Consider the following 17526-nt stretch of genomic DNA (forward strand, 5'->3'; position numbering starts at 1 on the left):
ATGCCTTAGAATTGAATCGGAGGAAAACCCACTAACAAGCAAAAAACAGCATTACTTCACAAAAATAAACAGAAAAAGGGAAAAAATAGCATAACTTTTGGAAAAATGGTCCAATAAAACTGATATATATTTGAACTCAACCTGCATTTTATGAATATATATTCATCTGTTCTGTAAGTTTGAAATCAAAAGGTCAAACAGTTTTCCACTTATCATTATAACACTGAAAGTGCATGATGTCGACGACAACAATAGAAGCAGGTGTTGCCTATATATATGCATAGAGACCTGTCTGTGTCTGTACATAAAAGTCATAATAAATGAAATAATAAAAGGCAAAATGTTGCACTTGTTTACATTGTTATAAACATAGAAGATATTACTAGCTCAGAAAAAACAATACTAGTAGGTTCAGGTATGCTTTAGACCCCATTCCCATATATTTTAGACCGATCTATCCCTGTGGGGAGTCTCATTAGATTACTGGCAGCTTAGCTGGCTTAAGCATCTGTCCCGCCTACTAAAAGCTGTAAGGGGGTAGTTAACTTTTGTGCGTGCTCAGCTGAATGCAATTTAGCGTGAACCCCCAGGGAATTAGGTCGATCCGGATGGATCGATCTAAATCTCTGGGAATGCACCCTTGGGCTCAAATAAGCTACATTATATTGTGATGATCTCCCTTGTATCAGAAAAATACTACGTTCTATAAAAAAACAGTCAGTACTGGTATACTTTGAGAGACCCACACATGCAGTGATGCTGAAGAGGGGTTTACCCCCTTTCAAAAGCTCTCTGCTAGTTTGCATAGGTCTGTTTAGTTGATTGGTTAGACATGGTTTATGTTAAGGCTCTCATTAGCTGAATTTACAGCTATTAAGTTGTAAGCCTTGCCAAGTTTACCTGTACTGACTGTATTGTTTAAGTAGTAGTAGACAACTCCGAGAGAGAATGAGCGAAAATAAAACCTCTGTCAAGTAATTCAGCTAGCTTTGTTTGGAAAATATTACACTTTGGGAACAAAAAGTTTCTTGAACGTGCTGCATATTATTAACTTGTTGAAAACAATCGGTATTGAAAGATTGCATACAGTTACTGCTCTACTGCAAATAAATGACAATTCCCATAAAGGCGAACTGTCAGAGTAATTGTATTCATTTGTGGTTGTTATTGTTTACTACAAATGTTGTAGATAGCAGTATTACGGTTTAGGTGAGTCTTCCACCAAATCTAATAATAGAACACTTCATAGTACTGAAATTTAATAGCATTGACTGGAAAAATTATAAATAGCTTATGTAGACAAAAGGAAATTATAGACTAACAAGACACATTGCGATGTACAGACTCTAAGGACCAGTTTATGTCAAAGCATATCTTACTGAGTGATAAAGTTCAAGAAAAAAATTAGTTTACATTTTAAAGTCAAAATATTGATATTTTGCAGCATTCTAAAAAAAAGGGATGTCTGTGTGAGACTGTGTACTAGTAAACAACACTGTGTGAAGGGAATATCAGTAAACAATAAACATACACCCCATTTCCATAGATTTTTAGATCAATCTATCCCTGTGGGGAGTCTCACTAGATTACTGTCAGCTTGGCCAGCTTAAGCATCTGTCCCGCCTACTAAAAGCTGTAAGGGGGTAATTAACTATGGTGTCCGCTCGGCTGACTGCAATTTAGCCTGAACCCCCAGGGAGTTGGGTCGATCTAAAACTTAATCTTTAGATCGATCTAAATCTCTGGGAAAGCACCCATAGCCCCTATCGGTCAGAAAAATAGTCCACTCTGAATCAAATTTGCTCCAGATTCTGTACCCTTTCTCACATTGGGTGAACTAAAAAATTTCTGCCCCCAGGCCTGTGTAGTGAAGTACTTCCATTTACTAGTAACTGTTCATTGTTTGTAGTGCTCTCTTCAGGTATCAGAATTTCCTCCGAGCGCAACCAAGATTTAATTACAGCTTTGGAAGCAACTCGCTCGCTCTGCTAGTTAATTACCCCGCGGGGTATTCAGGGCACAGACTGTGATCACTAGATACCGCCAATGGATTTTTAGGTTTTTAGAATTTAGATTTTTCATGTGAACGTAACCTAAGTTGGTACTAATTAGTCATTTCAGTCACAGTCAAGAAGAAGGATATTTTGCCTTGGCAGTTCACCAAATACTTACTTTTTGCCTCAAATGCCATATTAGCAAGCAGCAAGGTTACTATATATCATTCCATAGAAAATGTCTAGGTGGTACTTGATATTACAAGAGCCTAAAATGAATTTGAAAAACGATAATTTGGAAGTTTTTGTGCATTTCGATCACTGCAGTGGTGAACAAGGAAAGTGAAGGTCATCATCAGGTCCATATGGATGTCGCTGTTGTTTAGCAGGGGAGAAGACTGGGGCTAAACTTACCCAGTCTTCTTTGGTGCTTTCAAAAATTTCCCACCTTTGATAATTATGTAGAGTATGTATCACAGACATCTCGCCGTGTACAGATTTCTCTTTCAGAACTTATCATGGAGCAGTTGGGCCCCTGGGCCCACAGTATGCCGGTACGCATTTCACAATCTGTTACGCTCCACTCTTTTACTCCTTTTCATAAGATTTTTAGGGTGACTCCCGTTAACGCCCAACATCAATACATAATTATTAAACATAGCAAATAATTTTACTTTTCAAATACATTGAATTTATAAATACAGAAATTATTGTAAAACTATAATTGCCTTTATAAAGCAATATATTGTTATATGGGAGTCATTCCTATCAATTTCTCACGTGCCCCAGCGCATGCGTTAACTATCTCCGGGTCATGACCCAGAGCACTAGGCATTGGACCTATCAGTAACCCCAATCCAATCACGTGGGCACAACATACTAACAAAGGTGCAGATAGACAGCTACCGCGAAAGAGGAAAGTCAGAAAAGAATTTTACACAGCGAGCAACAAGAAAGGTAAGCCAAGGAATACGGTTGTATTCTAAATATGTTTTTTATCCCACCCACGCCTTCCCATACTCATTACTTTTCACACCCTCCTTTGGGTGGCGCTTTCAAAAATTTCCCACCTTTAATAATTATGTAGAGTATGTATCACAGACATCTCGCCGTGTACAGATTTCTCTTTCAGAACTTATCATGGAGCAGTTGCCACAGTATGCCGGTACGCATTTCACAATCTGTTACGCTCCACTCTTTTACTCCTTTTCATAAGATTTTTAGGGTGACTCCCGTTAACGCCCAACTTAAATATATAATTATTAAACATAGCAAATAATTTTACTTTTCAAATATATTGAATTTATAAATACACACACACACACTTTCACAAGTGACGTAAGTCAATACCTTGTTGATTGCCCCGACTTTTATTGTTACAGAATCCCTGACTGTATTGATGGAAATATAGGCAGAAAACTACTTCAGTGGCAAGGTTTAATTTGTTATATTTAGTTAGTTCTTTTTAATTGCCTGACATTGTCTAATAAATGTCATTTAAGTAAATAAGCTAGTAGATTTGCTACAGTGAAATTTAAGAAATGGCAGTCAGTCTACGAAGACACAGATAGACTTTTGTGATATATGCATGTCTCATAGTGCACTTGCGGAGGTTTATTCCATCAGCATTTGATAATTTATGGGTGAAACCGTATTCATTTGTACAGATGAAAGCTGCAAGCTGCCACATTACCTCTGTTGCACACGCTTCAAATTAAATCATGTTGAAAAAGATGGCAACCTCCGTGGAAGTCATGGTGAAGTGTGATGACAGTTTTCATTTTTTCATTAAGGCTCACAGGTATAACTTTACCATAAAACCTGACTGTTAGAAGTTAAGAAAGAATTTTTTGTTTTAAAAATATACTATCAGAGCAGACTTTTGAATTGAAAGTTGATTGATAAAAAAGGTTTTCCATTTTTTTGGGGTCTGTAGTGGTGGTCAATTCTCAATATTTTTCAAAACCTGAAAACATTTTTTGAAGTTTTAAATGACTAAAGTTTTAAAGGCCTAAACTAATCAATATTGCTGCGAAATGTGAATTATGTATACACATATTATAGTTTATGTGAAATACAACTTTAAAGAGAGCCTAAATTTCACCCCAGTACAAAAGGAAACCCCTACAATACCCATTGGTGGTGAGTAGTAAATAATGCACTGTCCACGAGCCCAATATCATGATAGCATGCTATCGTGGCATGCTATCGTGGATATCGGGCAAGGGGGTAACAGTGCATTATTTGTCATGCATACAAAGGGAATTTGTGCGTGTTCCCCACCCAAACCTCCTAACTTTGAATAAAACACACTGATATCACCGCACATGGGGTGATATCAAAGAATGGACTTTCCCCGCATTTTCTGCCTAATTGCGGTCACCGTCATTTTCATTTGCGTGAATGGTTTGTGGTTGCGTGTGTATTGACAGAGACATGGGTCAGTGGGTTTTTGTGAGTAGTTGGCTGATTTCCTGCCCATCTTCCGCACGTGGCAGTCACTCCATCTCATTCATTGTATCGGTTCCTGCAATCCTTTTGTTTAGATATCACCCCCATGGTATGTATCTAAGGCTGCGTTCATATAAAAAATCTATTTTCTAAAAATCTAAAAATCTATTTGCGGTATCATGTGATCACGGTCTGTGCCCTGAATATCCCGCGGCGTAATTACTGGCAGCGCCGAGAATTAATTACAGCTTGCTACGTCTGTTATGAAAACTGGGCAATATAATAGTCCAGATAGACATTGGCTGGGTCCTGAAATGATTGTATCCATCTCACATCTTTTATATGATTTCAATTGATTAAAATGTAATATTGCTTAGGAGAACTCAGTTAGGTGATAGTAGTTACTGAATTTGACCTGTAGCTGGTCAAAAATGAAGCAATAAGGATCGAAATAATTACAAGCCTACCCAACTACCAGACTCGGCACTGAAGGATCCTGAATTCATTGGTAGATCGGACCACACTACCCGTTTTCAAGGTGTGTGTTAGTATGCATTTCACAGTATCATACCCCGGAACAAATTTTGAGATGAGATACACTATACTTTCCAACCCTGCTGAAAATCATCACTATCACACCGCGTACAAGGCAAGAGCAGTGTCACAACTGATACTTCAAAGCCCGTACTGACACACACCTTGAAAACGGGTACTAGTAGTGTGGTCTGATATACTGGTGAATTCAGGATCATTTGGTACAGAGTCTGGTAGTTGGGTAGGGCTGAATGTACTCTTTGTAAATGCTCCCAAACATTTCTGGGCCAAGCTGATAGGTGGTTGCAGTCTTGAACAGCCTCTGCCTCTGAAAAGGATGGCGGCATTGCTTTTTTTCTGAAAATGACATTTTTTATGGACAGCCACTGGATTGGCTCAGAGATTTGGTGCTTTTAACTTTGGTGGAAAAATGGAGATATTGACAACTCTCAACTTTAAATTTGAAAATTGGCCGGTATAAACTTCATTGTGTCCTTTGTTTTGGCATTTATGAGGGGGTTGTTCCCACAAGATCGAAGTGCATGGAGTGTATAGATAATTCAAGCATTTTGTCTCTTGAACACAGTGCACTTCAAGTAGTATGTGGGCAGACTGGGCTAGCAATTTTTTTCGCATAGCCAAATCACCAATTTTTTATCAATTTGTTATCCAGAAGGCTTTAATTTGACTAAAATTAGTCAAATCAAGCCCTTTTTGTTTAGCCAATTTAAGTCATTTGGCTAAATTGACGAGTGTTAGCGCTACCCCAGGCAGAGTAACTACGTATTATACACTATATATCTGGGCTTTTATCATCGAAAATGTGCACATGGAAGACAGCCTAGGGTCTGAGCTTATTTCTGCCCCGATGTTGGTGTGTATTGAAAGGTTCACCAAAGCGGGGCGTCAGCAATGCACTACGGACTGCATTTTGGGATATTTCAATCCTTTAAGTGACAGGCTTTGGGTGTCATTCAACTTTCGTTAAAATACAATTTTCTTCTAGTAGCTGTTGAATGTTATCGTGCGTTTTTTATAACAAAGGATTGACAAAAAAGTTTTAAAAACCATCATATGGCCGAAGGTCTTTGTTTGCCTGGGCCCGGTTGCACCAACAGGGGGTAAATTTACTCGGCTACGACAGTCGCAAACCGCAACGCCTGGCGTCCGTGCAGGTTTACCCTCCCTGCTTACGCCCGTTGCACCAAGACAAAAACTGATCGTCGCAACTACGCCCGAGTAACGCTCCGTTGCGTCACTGGCCAACAATACGTGGATGGTATAATTGGGCAAATGAGGAGTTCTCAGCTGCAGTCATAATGGAATGATGACATAAATAAACACAAAAGGAGCATTTCAGTGACGGAGAAATTCATGAGCTAAATTATTCCATTTTGATTTAGAAATAAGAACGTTAAAATACGTTAACTTTGCTGTTGCCTTGGATATGTAGCAATAAAATTGTAAATATATTCCGAATCAAAATATTATTATAGTGTGCTATGTATGCTATTATAGTATGCAGTTGTAAATGAGAAAAACGCGTTGGAGGCAGTACGTATTTCTATTAATGGATTTGAACACCTTCACATTTGTAACCAAAACTATTGAGTCTGAAAATAATGCAAAAAAGCCAGCATTGCTTTCTTTTTATAATTTTACAACAGTGCCGACAATTTCACGACCTTTTTTTTTATCTATGGTTACACCGTGAGGTATCATTTAATTCAATCGATCTTACATCTTGGAGATTGAGAAATACAAGAGACCTAATACATATTATATGAGTCTTAAAATGTTGATATTTTAAGCTTTCATCTCTATGATTATATACAGTAAAATATGAATGATATAAAATGTGAATAAAAAATGACAATGGTTAGTTATGGTTTGTCAAAAATTGTGAAAAGAATTAAAGAAACCGTACTGCCGAGAGCCAAGGCGTGTCGACATGAGTGGTAAGATTTAATTTGAACACATGCATATACATGTACATGGCTACACACATAATGTATTTAATAATCAGTTATATATATATATATAATTAGTTTTTTTAAAACCAAGCTATGCAGACGGAAGTTTTGTGTAAGAAACAAACAAATAACAACCCACATAATCTACGTTAACTACGATAATTGTCATCAAACTCTCTCTGTGCCAGCCTAGCCACAGTGCAAAACGAACTACGACCGACTTACTCCACCTAGCTGGCAGGCGTAAATTTACGACAAAGTTAAGACCGACGTAAACACTTTTCTAGTTTGGTGCAACTGGCTTTTTCCTGGTTTATGCAGGCGCAACTGCTACGCCTCACTTACGACCGGTTGGTGCAACCGGGCCCAGGACGTGGAGTATCAAGTCTGTTGCAAAGAAACGTTGATAATGAGATCGAGTTTGGCTGTTCACACCTGGTTGGCTGTGACAATAGACTCTAATTGCTGTTTGGATAGGAAGTAGGATGTATATATATGTCCAGCTGCCAGATGCCTAGCTTGTAGTCTACTGCCTTATAAGCTCTCTTGGCTAGTGTCCGTCTGTTGCATACTATAAGGTTTCAGTGGTAATTTTGTAGCCTTTTGAGATTCAGTCAAAAAATCGGTGATTGCTAGAGCCCCCTTTACGCTGCGTCCCATAGTACAGCCCAGTTTGGGAGTAAAAAATAATATTTTGCATGCCAACAACTGGCCGGCCATTGAGTGTTTTTTCTGCAACTAAAGCGATGCTTTTGTCTACTTCCTATGAACACAGCGATTCCAGTTTCATGGTCGCGGAAAGGATGCAGAAAGGACGCCATCTAGTGTAAAGGGGCTTTAAGGAATATATGTGAAGAACACTATGGTATCTATGCTTTTTTAGAAGATGTCAAGATGCAAAAAGTTAGGGAAAAAATGGGATATTTTTGTACAGTTGAAGCAAATGGCAATGAAGTAACTATAAAGGAAGTGATATAACTTGAAGGAATTAAAGAGTGACAAATTAATTTCCAAGAATATTTAATTACACCTTTCTACGGCTTCCGCTTACATTGTGAAAGACAAGATGCAGTCTTACAGACTACCTAAGAATTCTACATACAAGAAGTGTATATGAATTTTTTTTAAATGAATATTTGAAGAAAAAAAAACAACATAATTTTTAAAACCCAAGAGTTTATGATAAGAAACAGTTCATTGAACTGTGCCATAGAATATTTTCATAAGCAGTATGTGATAATAGTCTTCAGCATAGATAAAATGCAACTGTAACAATTCCTGGTTTTATTTTCATTGAACACATGTATTTTCAAAAAGATGGTTCTTTCTATGGGTATGTAAATTTATCTCATTGGACATTTTTCCCCAGTAAGTATGCTGAGATTCCTAGGTGGACAGTGAGGTGAGGATATTTAATGCAAAGGGACCTTTTTAATGTTCTCTAGGGATTTTGAATATTCCGCAGAAATTCCAGTATGCTATAGCTGACAAGCTTACTCCATTGTTGGTATGACGATGGTCTTAAAAATTTCTGTCGGATCCCTTTTCTTTACCCCCTCCTGTGTTTGTGTCTGTGCTTAAACGGAAATATTCCTTATGTCAATTGGAGATTTCCTCACCAAATTGAATTTCCTTGCAATATAAGCGATATTCTACTCACGGAGCATTGTTAGACCCTTAACAGCGCTTTCGATAATTTATTCCATTTTTCAATTTATTTGATTAAGTTCATTATAACTTGCATTCATGTATATTGTAGATGGAAATTCTGCATCAGAAGTACTTTTTTTTTTTTTTTTTTTTTTTTTTTTTTTTTTTTTTTTTTTTTTTTTTTTGAGGGGCCATGATATTTATAAAGTCTGCATTGGGAGAAAAGCATATTTTTTGTAGGATATTGTCGTGTCTGGCATAAAGATCAAAAAGATAAATTTTAAGGTCATTTGAAGTAAAGGTCATCCAAGAGTCCTTGAGTAATGTGGTGGCTTTTTTGTACAACACCGATGTAAAGCAATTAACCTTGTAGTCTCAAGTAAATTCATATTTGTATGCACTGTGTAATAGTGCAACACTGGATTCATCTGAGATAGGAAATTGGGGTATAACTTAAATAGAAGAATTTAGTCGGTTTTGAAAATTTTGTTGGAAGACAAATCTCCACCAAATGTAATTTTAAGTTGAAAATTTGGTCAAACTTGAAAATGGACCTTTTGATAATTTTGAAAAGTTTGTCATTTTCGTGCATATTAAAATACAACTAATTTTTAAGTGAGAAAATTTTCAAGTTTTTACCATAAACCTTCATAATTAATACCTTGGGATCAGATTGCGGAAGCACACAGAAGACAGACGTGATTTCGGAGAGCTAAGGGTTGGAGACTTCACCTATAATATGTAGTTAATGAGCGTTGAGAAATAGATTGTTTAGCTGGTAATTATGTGGACCTGGGTATTCTTTGTGCGACGGTACGAAAACCTGACACAAACCATGAAATCTTGGATTATGTTATGCGCTGAGTAAAGTAAAAATGTAATATCCTATTTCGGGCCCACGCTTGAATTAAATTAATATAAGTTTAGGACATTCATTCCGTATTTAAAAAAGGTTTGTTACAATATGCAGACAGAAAATTTGACTTTGGGACGTTTTCCAACACGGATAGTATATCTTTAGATCAGCTAAGTGAACAACGCTTCGAAACAAGTTGCTGTTAATTGAAGAATCAATGTGCTTTGATTACTTAATATTTTTCTCTGCTGCGTCAGTGAAAGTGGCAGTTTTTCTTGATAAATGTACGCATGTTTTAATCCAATCAGTGATACTGGCTGAAAACAAGATCTTATGCACATGTAAAAACATGTGCTTCTGTAACCTTAAATATCTCTCTTGAGACGTGCCTAATGCAATGAGTCATGGAAAGCAAGGTTGTTAAGATCTGGTGTGTAATGTCTAGATATTTATCATTGACTCCAAAGAAGACAAACATTTGTGAACATCTTGGATGCTGTTAATGTTGAGCAAAAAATTTTGTCAGTATAGGCTTGCAGATGCCGTTGGCCATTGTTGTAATGGTAATGAAAACTTGGTAATTGTATTTGGGGTTGTAGCACTGCTGTAACTCTGTACCGTGGAGTTGAGAGAGAGAGAGAGAGAGAGAGAGAGAGAGAGAGACGATGTTGTATTCTAAGGTTGGTGTTGAGAGAGAGAGAGAGAGCTAGACGATGTTGTATTCTAAGGTTGGTGTTGAGAGAGAGAGAGAGAGAGAGAGAGAGAGAGAGATACCATGTTGTATTCTAAGGTTGGTGTTGAGAGAGAGAGAGAGATACCATGTTGTATTCTAAGGTTGGTGATGAGAGAGAGAGACTTCTAATATAAAGAAGGATGTTGTGATGAATGATGATGATTTTGTCATCAAGCCAAACTGGTGAGGATGTAGGTAAGGAGATTTTGATTAAGAAATTAGCCTTGATCTTTAGCTACAAATTTATTGTAAAATGGAAATCCGATTTTTTTTCTGAAACTATATAGACCTATGCTTTTATGTGTCTGGGGTAGCGCCAGCAATTTTTTCCAATTAGCCAAATCGCCACTTTATTTGTCAATTAGTTATCCAAATGGTTTTAATTTGACAAAAATTAGTCAAACTAAGCCGTTCTTGTGTAGCCAATTTAAGCCAGTCGTAGCATTTGGCTAAATTGGCGAATGTTAACGCTATCCAAGTTTGTGGTGTGGAGTTATGCTTGGGGGGGAGTCTCCTTTCATCTTTATGAGATTGGGGTCACAAGTGGATTTTCATGGCCATTAGCTACTGAAACTAAAAACACATCTTCTGGAACCATAAAAGCTACAGACCTTTTGTTTGTTTCATTTTGTAGAGCTTGTCAAGCGTAACGTGAGAGGTGGTGGCAGTTTTTTATGTACAAACACAATGTGTAAAGTGATTATGCTTTGGTGTCTACGATTTTGTTTTATACCCCATTCACACTACGCTCAGTTATCCGGATAAGTTGCGAATTAGGTCACAATTTGAATAAATACAGTAGTGTGAACGCAAGAGGATTTCTGTAATGCGAATTTTCAAAATCCTGCAAGTGAGGTGGATTTCTTAGCGCGATTCGAATAACTTACCGGAATCGACACCTGTACAGATCTTACTGCGCACATGTGCAGATAAGTTTGGGTATTTATGAACGCTTGTTTATTACTTTAACTATTGCACCAAACGTATTTGGAAGTCACCACTCACTACAACATGAGGAAACATAAACTTATTTTGCCATCTTATACTTCTCAAGAATGCTGGAATATCTTTTGAGTTGCATTTGAGTTTTGTTGGTATTTTAAGATTTCCTGTGCGGCGCATGCGTGAGCGTTCAAAACAGGAAGTTAAACCTGAAATTTACAACGTGTGATTCGGTTTCTCTTCACGTGTGTGAACGTAATACCGAATCGAATTCCTCACGAAAAATTCGAATTATATAAATGCGTATTTTTGCAACTGTAGTCTGAATAGGGTAATAGTCTAACAGAATCTTCAAGTTTGTCAGACAGAATGTCTGACAGTTTTATTGGCCTTTCATAAAGTCTGACTTTCTCTCTTAGATTTTGAAAAAAAAAAAGGCATATTCTGTAAACAATTATACATTGAATATCTTCACCTTCACTTGAATTTGACCTTTATTCTACTTCTGCCCATAAAATACTCTTACAACATTGACCCAACCCTACTCTTCCACAACTAACACATATCCATACATACCTTCCCTCCAACTTGAATACCCCTACTCTTGCTGGTGGTACAAAACCAGGAGGCCGTAGTGCCTCTCTGATCCTGTAGTTTGTAAAGGAAGGAACATCTGTGTGACGCGTACTTTCCTACGATAATATATTCGATTCCATCCTGGGAGAGAGTATCCATTTGTCGATGACATGATCTGTCCTAGGAAAAAATGTCCGACTGGGATATTCTGTTCTGGTATAAGGTATAAATTTGACAGATACTGCCCTAAGATGAAATGAGTAAGACATTTTGTTCTGGAATAAGGTATCTATTTGACGTGCCCTGTCCTAGGATAAAATGACATTTGGGTAGTCCAGGCCTACCCAACTACAGTACCAGACTTGGCACCCTATGATCCCGAATTCACTTGTAGATCGGACCACACCACCCGTTTTCAAGGTGTGCATCAGTACTCATTTCACAGTATCATACCCACGAACAAATTTTGAGATGAGATGCACTACTTTCCAATCCCGCTCAGAATCATCGCTATCACATCACGTAGTAGGCAAGAGCGGGTTGTAGCATCTGATACTTCGAAGCGCGTACTAGTACTGACGCATACCTTGAAAACGGTATTGTGCTCCGATCAACCGGTGAATTCAGGATCATTTGGTGCCAAGTCTGGTAGTTGGGTAGGCCTGTAGTCTATTCTGGGATAATGTATATATATCTGTTTGACTGCACTTGGTATCTATTTGCTGTCCTAGGATAAAATACTTCTTGTGTACAGGGGGCATCATTACAAAGACAAGGTTAATGTATCTAAAAATTATATTGGTTTCTTGTTTCAGATCAAAATACAAAACACCAGCAGTTGATAAACTAAGGTCCCTTTTGCGGTGGCAAAAGAGGAATAATCAGCTGATTCAGTTAAGTAAGTGAAAATAATAAAAAAGTGAGTTAATTTTAGTTATTTTCTATCCAAATTTAGTGTTAAAATATTCTGGAGATGAGGAATTTCACACCATTTTATGAATTTAGTCTGTTTTGTTAGTCAGCAATTAATGGTTCTCAAAAATACATTTAAATATAGCGTATCGAATGAAAAAATGGTGTGAATACATCTGACATTTAGTAGATAAGTGGCAAAATGCAAATTTAGGACTGACTTCTCGCTAGAGTGCTTTCAGTGTAATCAGCTTAATTACCAATTGTTAATTACCCCCCAGCAGCTTGAACAGGAGTGCCAGACATTAAAGCCACTTTCACTGAATGCAGTTTAGCGAGAATCCCGGCAGAGTTAGATCGATCCAGCTAGTATGATGTGTTTATGGGAATGCTCCCTTATAACAATAAAAACAATGACAAATACAAGAAATTAATAAATGAATTACTAAATGAATAAGTAAATGATACTAATAGAAGTAAAATAAGGGTATATGGACCACAACTGAAGTGCATCTTTGTGAGTGTTTGAAATCCTTAATTCCTGAAAAAGTTTGATGTTAGAAAAATCAAAGTTGTTGAAAATTTTGATGTATTTATCACATTTCAGATTAGGCTTGAGGCCTAGTGTTTGGTTTGCTAAGCGTCCCCCGTAGACCACTCTGGCTATGGACGATGGGAAAAGACAAAAAAGACAACCAGCAACAGTTGTCCCCTTCAGTTTCTGGGTCACCTGAAGCACCTCAACAACAACAGTAAGTGTGTGTGTGTGTGTGTGTGTATGTTTGCATGTGTCTGAACATTTTCTTCTTCACTGTGGTTTTTATATATATATACTTTTATATATTCTGATTGATCTGTCTGTGCCCCGTAACTTCCAAACGATATTTTTGTTTTACATTTAATTCACTGAGTGGCTTTGTTTGGTAAAAAGGCAGGTTAATTTCGAAAATCAGCATGATCATTGTACATTTACGGTAATTATTAATTTTTTTTTTAATGAGTTTTTTTTAATTTTTCAGACATTAGCATTTTTAGTGGGTTTTATATCCCATGGAACTGGATCGCTTTCTAGTTTTTCAATGTTGATGTAACCTTTAGTACACTATGTAAGATTGACAATGTAATGGCTGAGCAGTGCACTGTATCAAAAATAAACAGAGAGAGATAAAAACTTTTAAATGGTTTAGCAAAGACAATAAAAAAAAAAACTAGTGAAACCTAAAAATACTTGATTTTAAAATGTGTTCAAATGTAGTTTTTGCCGTTTTTTGGTACGATTGGTTGATGTTGATTAAAACGCTAGTCATGTCAAGGAAAGAAGAAGTGAGTCATGTAGACGAGTTGGAATATGGACTCGTATTGTCTCGATTTATCTTGAGGGAACATTCTCCATTGCTGTATGAAGTCTTAAAAGTTTTAATTGGAAGCGGTTGGGAAAATTGCAAAACGTCAACAAGTAAGTTTCTATGCCTTCCCCTCTGTGGATTATTCTAAGGATTAGGTTAGAAAGGAGAGAAAAAATGCAAGTAATAGGTGAATTCCAGGAGCAAAGACACCCATTGGCTAAAAGGATGATAAAAAGCATTTTTAATTTATTAGAAGACTTGGATTCAGTTGAGATTGAACTCACTTTTTCCACTGCCGAATAACTGTGCATTCTGAAAATTTCATCAAAGCTTATGAAGAACTTTTTAACACATTTTGTCCACTATCAAAGAAAAATAGGGGCCAATCGATCAAAATATAACCTCGTTTTATAGGTATAAGGGAAACATTTTGTGATAACTAGACCTAGACGGGTGTTCAGGGCCCCGTATCTTGAAAGCATCGCGCATTGCGACCGTCTCGATTCCATAACTCGCCCATAATCACCCCATATAATACCTTGTAGCCTCTATGTGATATAGCTATTCATAATACGTGATGCTTTCGAGATATGGGGCCCTGGTTTCATCGTGGGATTAAATAATATTCAACATTCTGCTTTGGGTCTTTGCTGAAAATCAAGCCAGGTATCCATTGTTTTTCGCAGCCTTTTGTGTTTAGCATAAAAAATTGTGTTCATCTGAAGTTACTGTTATACCTGGCTTATAGCACTAACATATAAAAAAAAATTGCCCATACGCAAACAAATACAAGGAGCTCGTTATGCACATGTAATCGCTCATTATGCATATGTAATTGTGCTGTAGTTACGCGGTCAAATGTTGATGTATGTTTGCATACCTGTGGGAAGATTAAATGTTTTGAGCATACATATTCAAAAATAACGTCATACACTGCTTGTATCTTCATTTTCATACGCAGGAAAATGGGTGATTTCATTCGCTCAAAGTTGTGCATAATCAGTTTTAGATACAATACTCCTATGTACGTCTCTGTGCCTGGTGTGAGGGAGCTTTAAGCCTCGTAACCATTGCTAGACATGTGAAAATTGGAAAAGAAATGCTCATTTGACAGGTTTCTGTAGAGATGATGACTTTTAATATATTAGCATTTTCTGAAATCACTAATCCGTATTGACTGCTTAAACAGAAATGTATTTTAAGTCAATGCTTTAGGAAGCCTGTAATCTTTTGTTTCAGAAGATAATTCAAAGCTGTAAATAAAATGTGTTTTCTTTTGGCTTTTGTTTATCATCATGGCATTTAAATAATCTAAAGATATCAATTTGAGAATAAACCTTTAATAGCAAATGAGTATTTCAGGTAAGAAAGGTGGAAAAACGTAGCTTCCTTTTAGCAGTTGTAAGATTCATGCAAAAATAGAAAATAGACATTGGGTTTCTTCACATGTACTGAAATGTGCTTCATTAGCACTAAATCTTTGGTTTATCAAGTCCCAGGGATTTAAGGTTTGCTCTTTAATCTTCAAATCAGAGTTAAGAAGGATTAAAATCCTTTGGTACAGATTGATTTCTTGAGTTAATTTTAGAAGACCTCCAGCCTACGAGCCTTTTAAAAGTGAAAAAGAGGTTATGTGGGTGTATCTGCGGCTGTTGCAGGCTTACGTTCCGGTTACTGAAGCACTGTGTCCTGTCCTCTTACTGACATTATATTTGTGAACACTACACTGTATTGCTCTTGTAAAAGGACAGGAAAAGCAATCTTTCCTCTCTCCAAACTTCTTAATTTATCTTGTTTCTCTGTAGTGCACATGAACTTTGCAGTTTTCCTGGCTACAAAAGTGTAGGGGACACTAAGACTGAAGACCAGTAAAAAAAGACCAAGACAATACTTTTAATAAAAACGTGGCATACTCTTCACACTAATTTGTGCTGCAAGTTCTCACTGTTCAAACCCTGGGCAGTTTTTCATAATCGGCGAGGTGAATCTTTGGAAATCACTGAATACTGAAGGTTTTGAATTAACAGACAATGTAAATCCACACTTTAGTCTGGAATTCCGGAGCTCAAAGATCTATTGATCCAAAACTGCTGAAAAAAAAAAAAATAATAATAAATTAATTAAAACCATAGGAATTGAGCCAATTGACAAAATTTTACTGGCATTTGGCATGATGGCAGTATAAACCTCCAAACACTGATGAGAATTAAGTGTAGAAAGTGGTTAACTGGTACGTGGACATGAAAGGGATTGCTAAGGGACCATTCAGATCGAGAAGAGCCGAGTGCTAGTAAGGTTGCGACCTAAATATGGCGGACCTACATGAAAGGAAGACCACTAATCCTGTAATGGTCTCTCCTCCTCTCACACGCCTCCCCATGCCTTGTTCCTTGACCGGTTGAATTGAGCTGAGATTTAAGTACTGTACCCCTGCAGGGACGACGCATGGGGAGGACTAACAGAATTTCGTGTAGGTCCGCCATCTTTACTTACTAGACCTCGGCTCTTCTTGATGTGAATGCTCCCTAAGAATCTTGGTGGTACAGTTTGATGTCTTTTCTTGCAGATTAGAAACAATGGACAAGCTGCTGCAGCATAGAGAAGCAAAGAGGGCACAAGTGCGAGAATGCATACGCACGCTCAAGCAGCTGGCGCCGCCAGCTCGCAAGGGTCGAAAAGAGAAGGTCGGCACCTTGGTGGCATTGATGCACGCAGTCGAAAGTATTCGCCAGGCTGAAGGTTAGCACTTTGATGACCAATGATCTGAGTAACAACAGTTTTCATTGGTTACAAGTTTGCACTGCTCACACATTGAAGGCACCAGATTGGCCAAAGAAAGAGCCTCTTTGTTTAGTATCATGGGAACTCTATAATCCTGAAATACAAAAAGAGAAAAAGAAAAAAATGCTGGGGTAGTGCTAGTAATTTTTTTCACTTAGCCAAATCACTACTTTTTCATTAATGTACAGATATTAAGAAAATGTAGGGGTAGAAATGAGCATTAATTTTTGTCCTAAGCAGCTGCATTGTTCTGAAACTTGCAGGAACAATGATCTCGTATTATTTTTGTCATAGATCACTGGGTCCATCATGTGCTTTGTACAAGTTTTTATGCACTTTCAGAGTTCATACATTCTCAAGTGCTTCAGAATAATCACGCAGTAGGTATTGACTTATACATGGAACAGTCCATATAAAGAATCTATAATAATAACAATTATTATTATTATTATTATTATTATTATTATTATTATGTGAATAAAAATCGAAATTTCAGAGAAGAACCCTGCTGTGCCCAGCCAGCTGTCTAATATAACAGAGAAATATCTCTCTTTGAAGGTAAGTTCTCTGGAAGGTTAAGAACGCCTGTATTGATAGGAGTATATTTGCACTAAAAAATGGCACCATGTCTGTTAGGTCCTTGTATAGCAAGGAGGTGATTTTCCTAGAAATGTTAGCAAGTTTCTCTTCATTACCAGGGTATTAGTTATTTACCCTGTCCAAAACTGTGGAGCAAATCTGGATCCATGAACCCTGCCCCTAACAATCAATTTACCAT

General features: G+C 37.2%; 1 protein-coding gene across 5 annotated transcripts in view; it reads left to right on the forward strand.

The window, feature by feature from the left end:
* The window catches only part of LOC106161527 (uncharacterized), a 52608-nt gene that overhangs the window by 5345 nt on the left and 29737 nt on the right, over window positions 1-17526 (forward strand). For all 5 annotated transcript variants that reach the window (XM_086994839.1, XM_086994840.1, XM_086994841.1 and 2 more), the window contains exons 2-5: window positions 12525-12607; window positions 13229-13373; window positions 16534-16706; window positions 17245-17306. In XM_086994839.1, the coding sequence (XP_086850965.1) occupies window positions 13294-13373; window positions 16534-16706; window positions 17245-17306 (315 nt within the window). In that variant the 5' untranslated portion in view covers window positions 12525-12607; window positions 13229-13293. The remainder of the gene's footprint in view (window positions 1-12524; window positions 12608-13228; window positions 13374-16533; window positions 16707-17244; window positions 17307-17526) is intronic.

The sequence above is a fragment of the Lingula anatina genome, chromosome 9, assembly GCF_051362555.1.
Source record: "Lingula anatina isolate TDL-2025a chromosome 9, LinAna3.0, whole genome shotgun sequence".
Classification (NCBI taxonomy): domain Eukaryota; kingdom Metazoa; phylum Brachiopoda; class Lingulata; order Lingulida; family Lingulidae; genus Lingula; species Lingula anatina.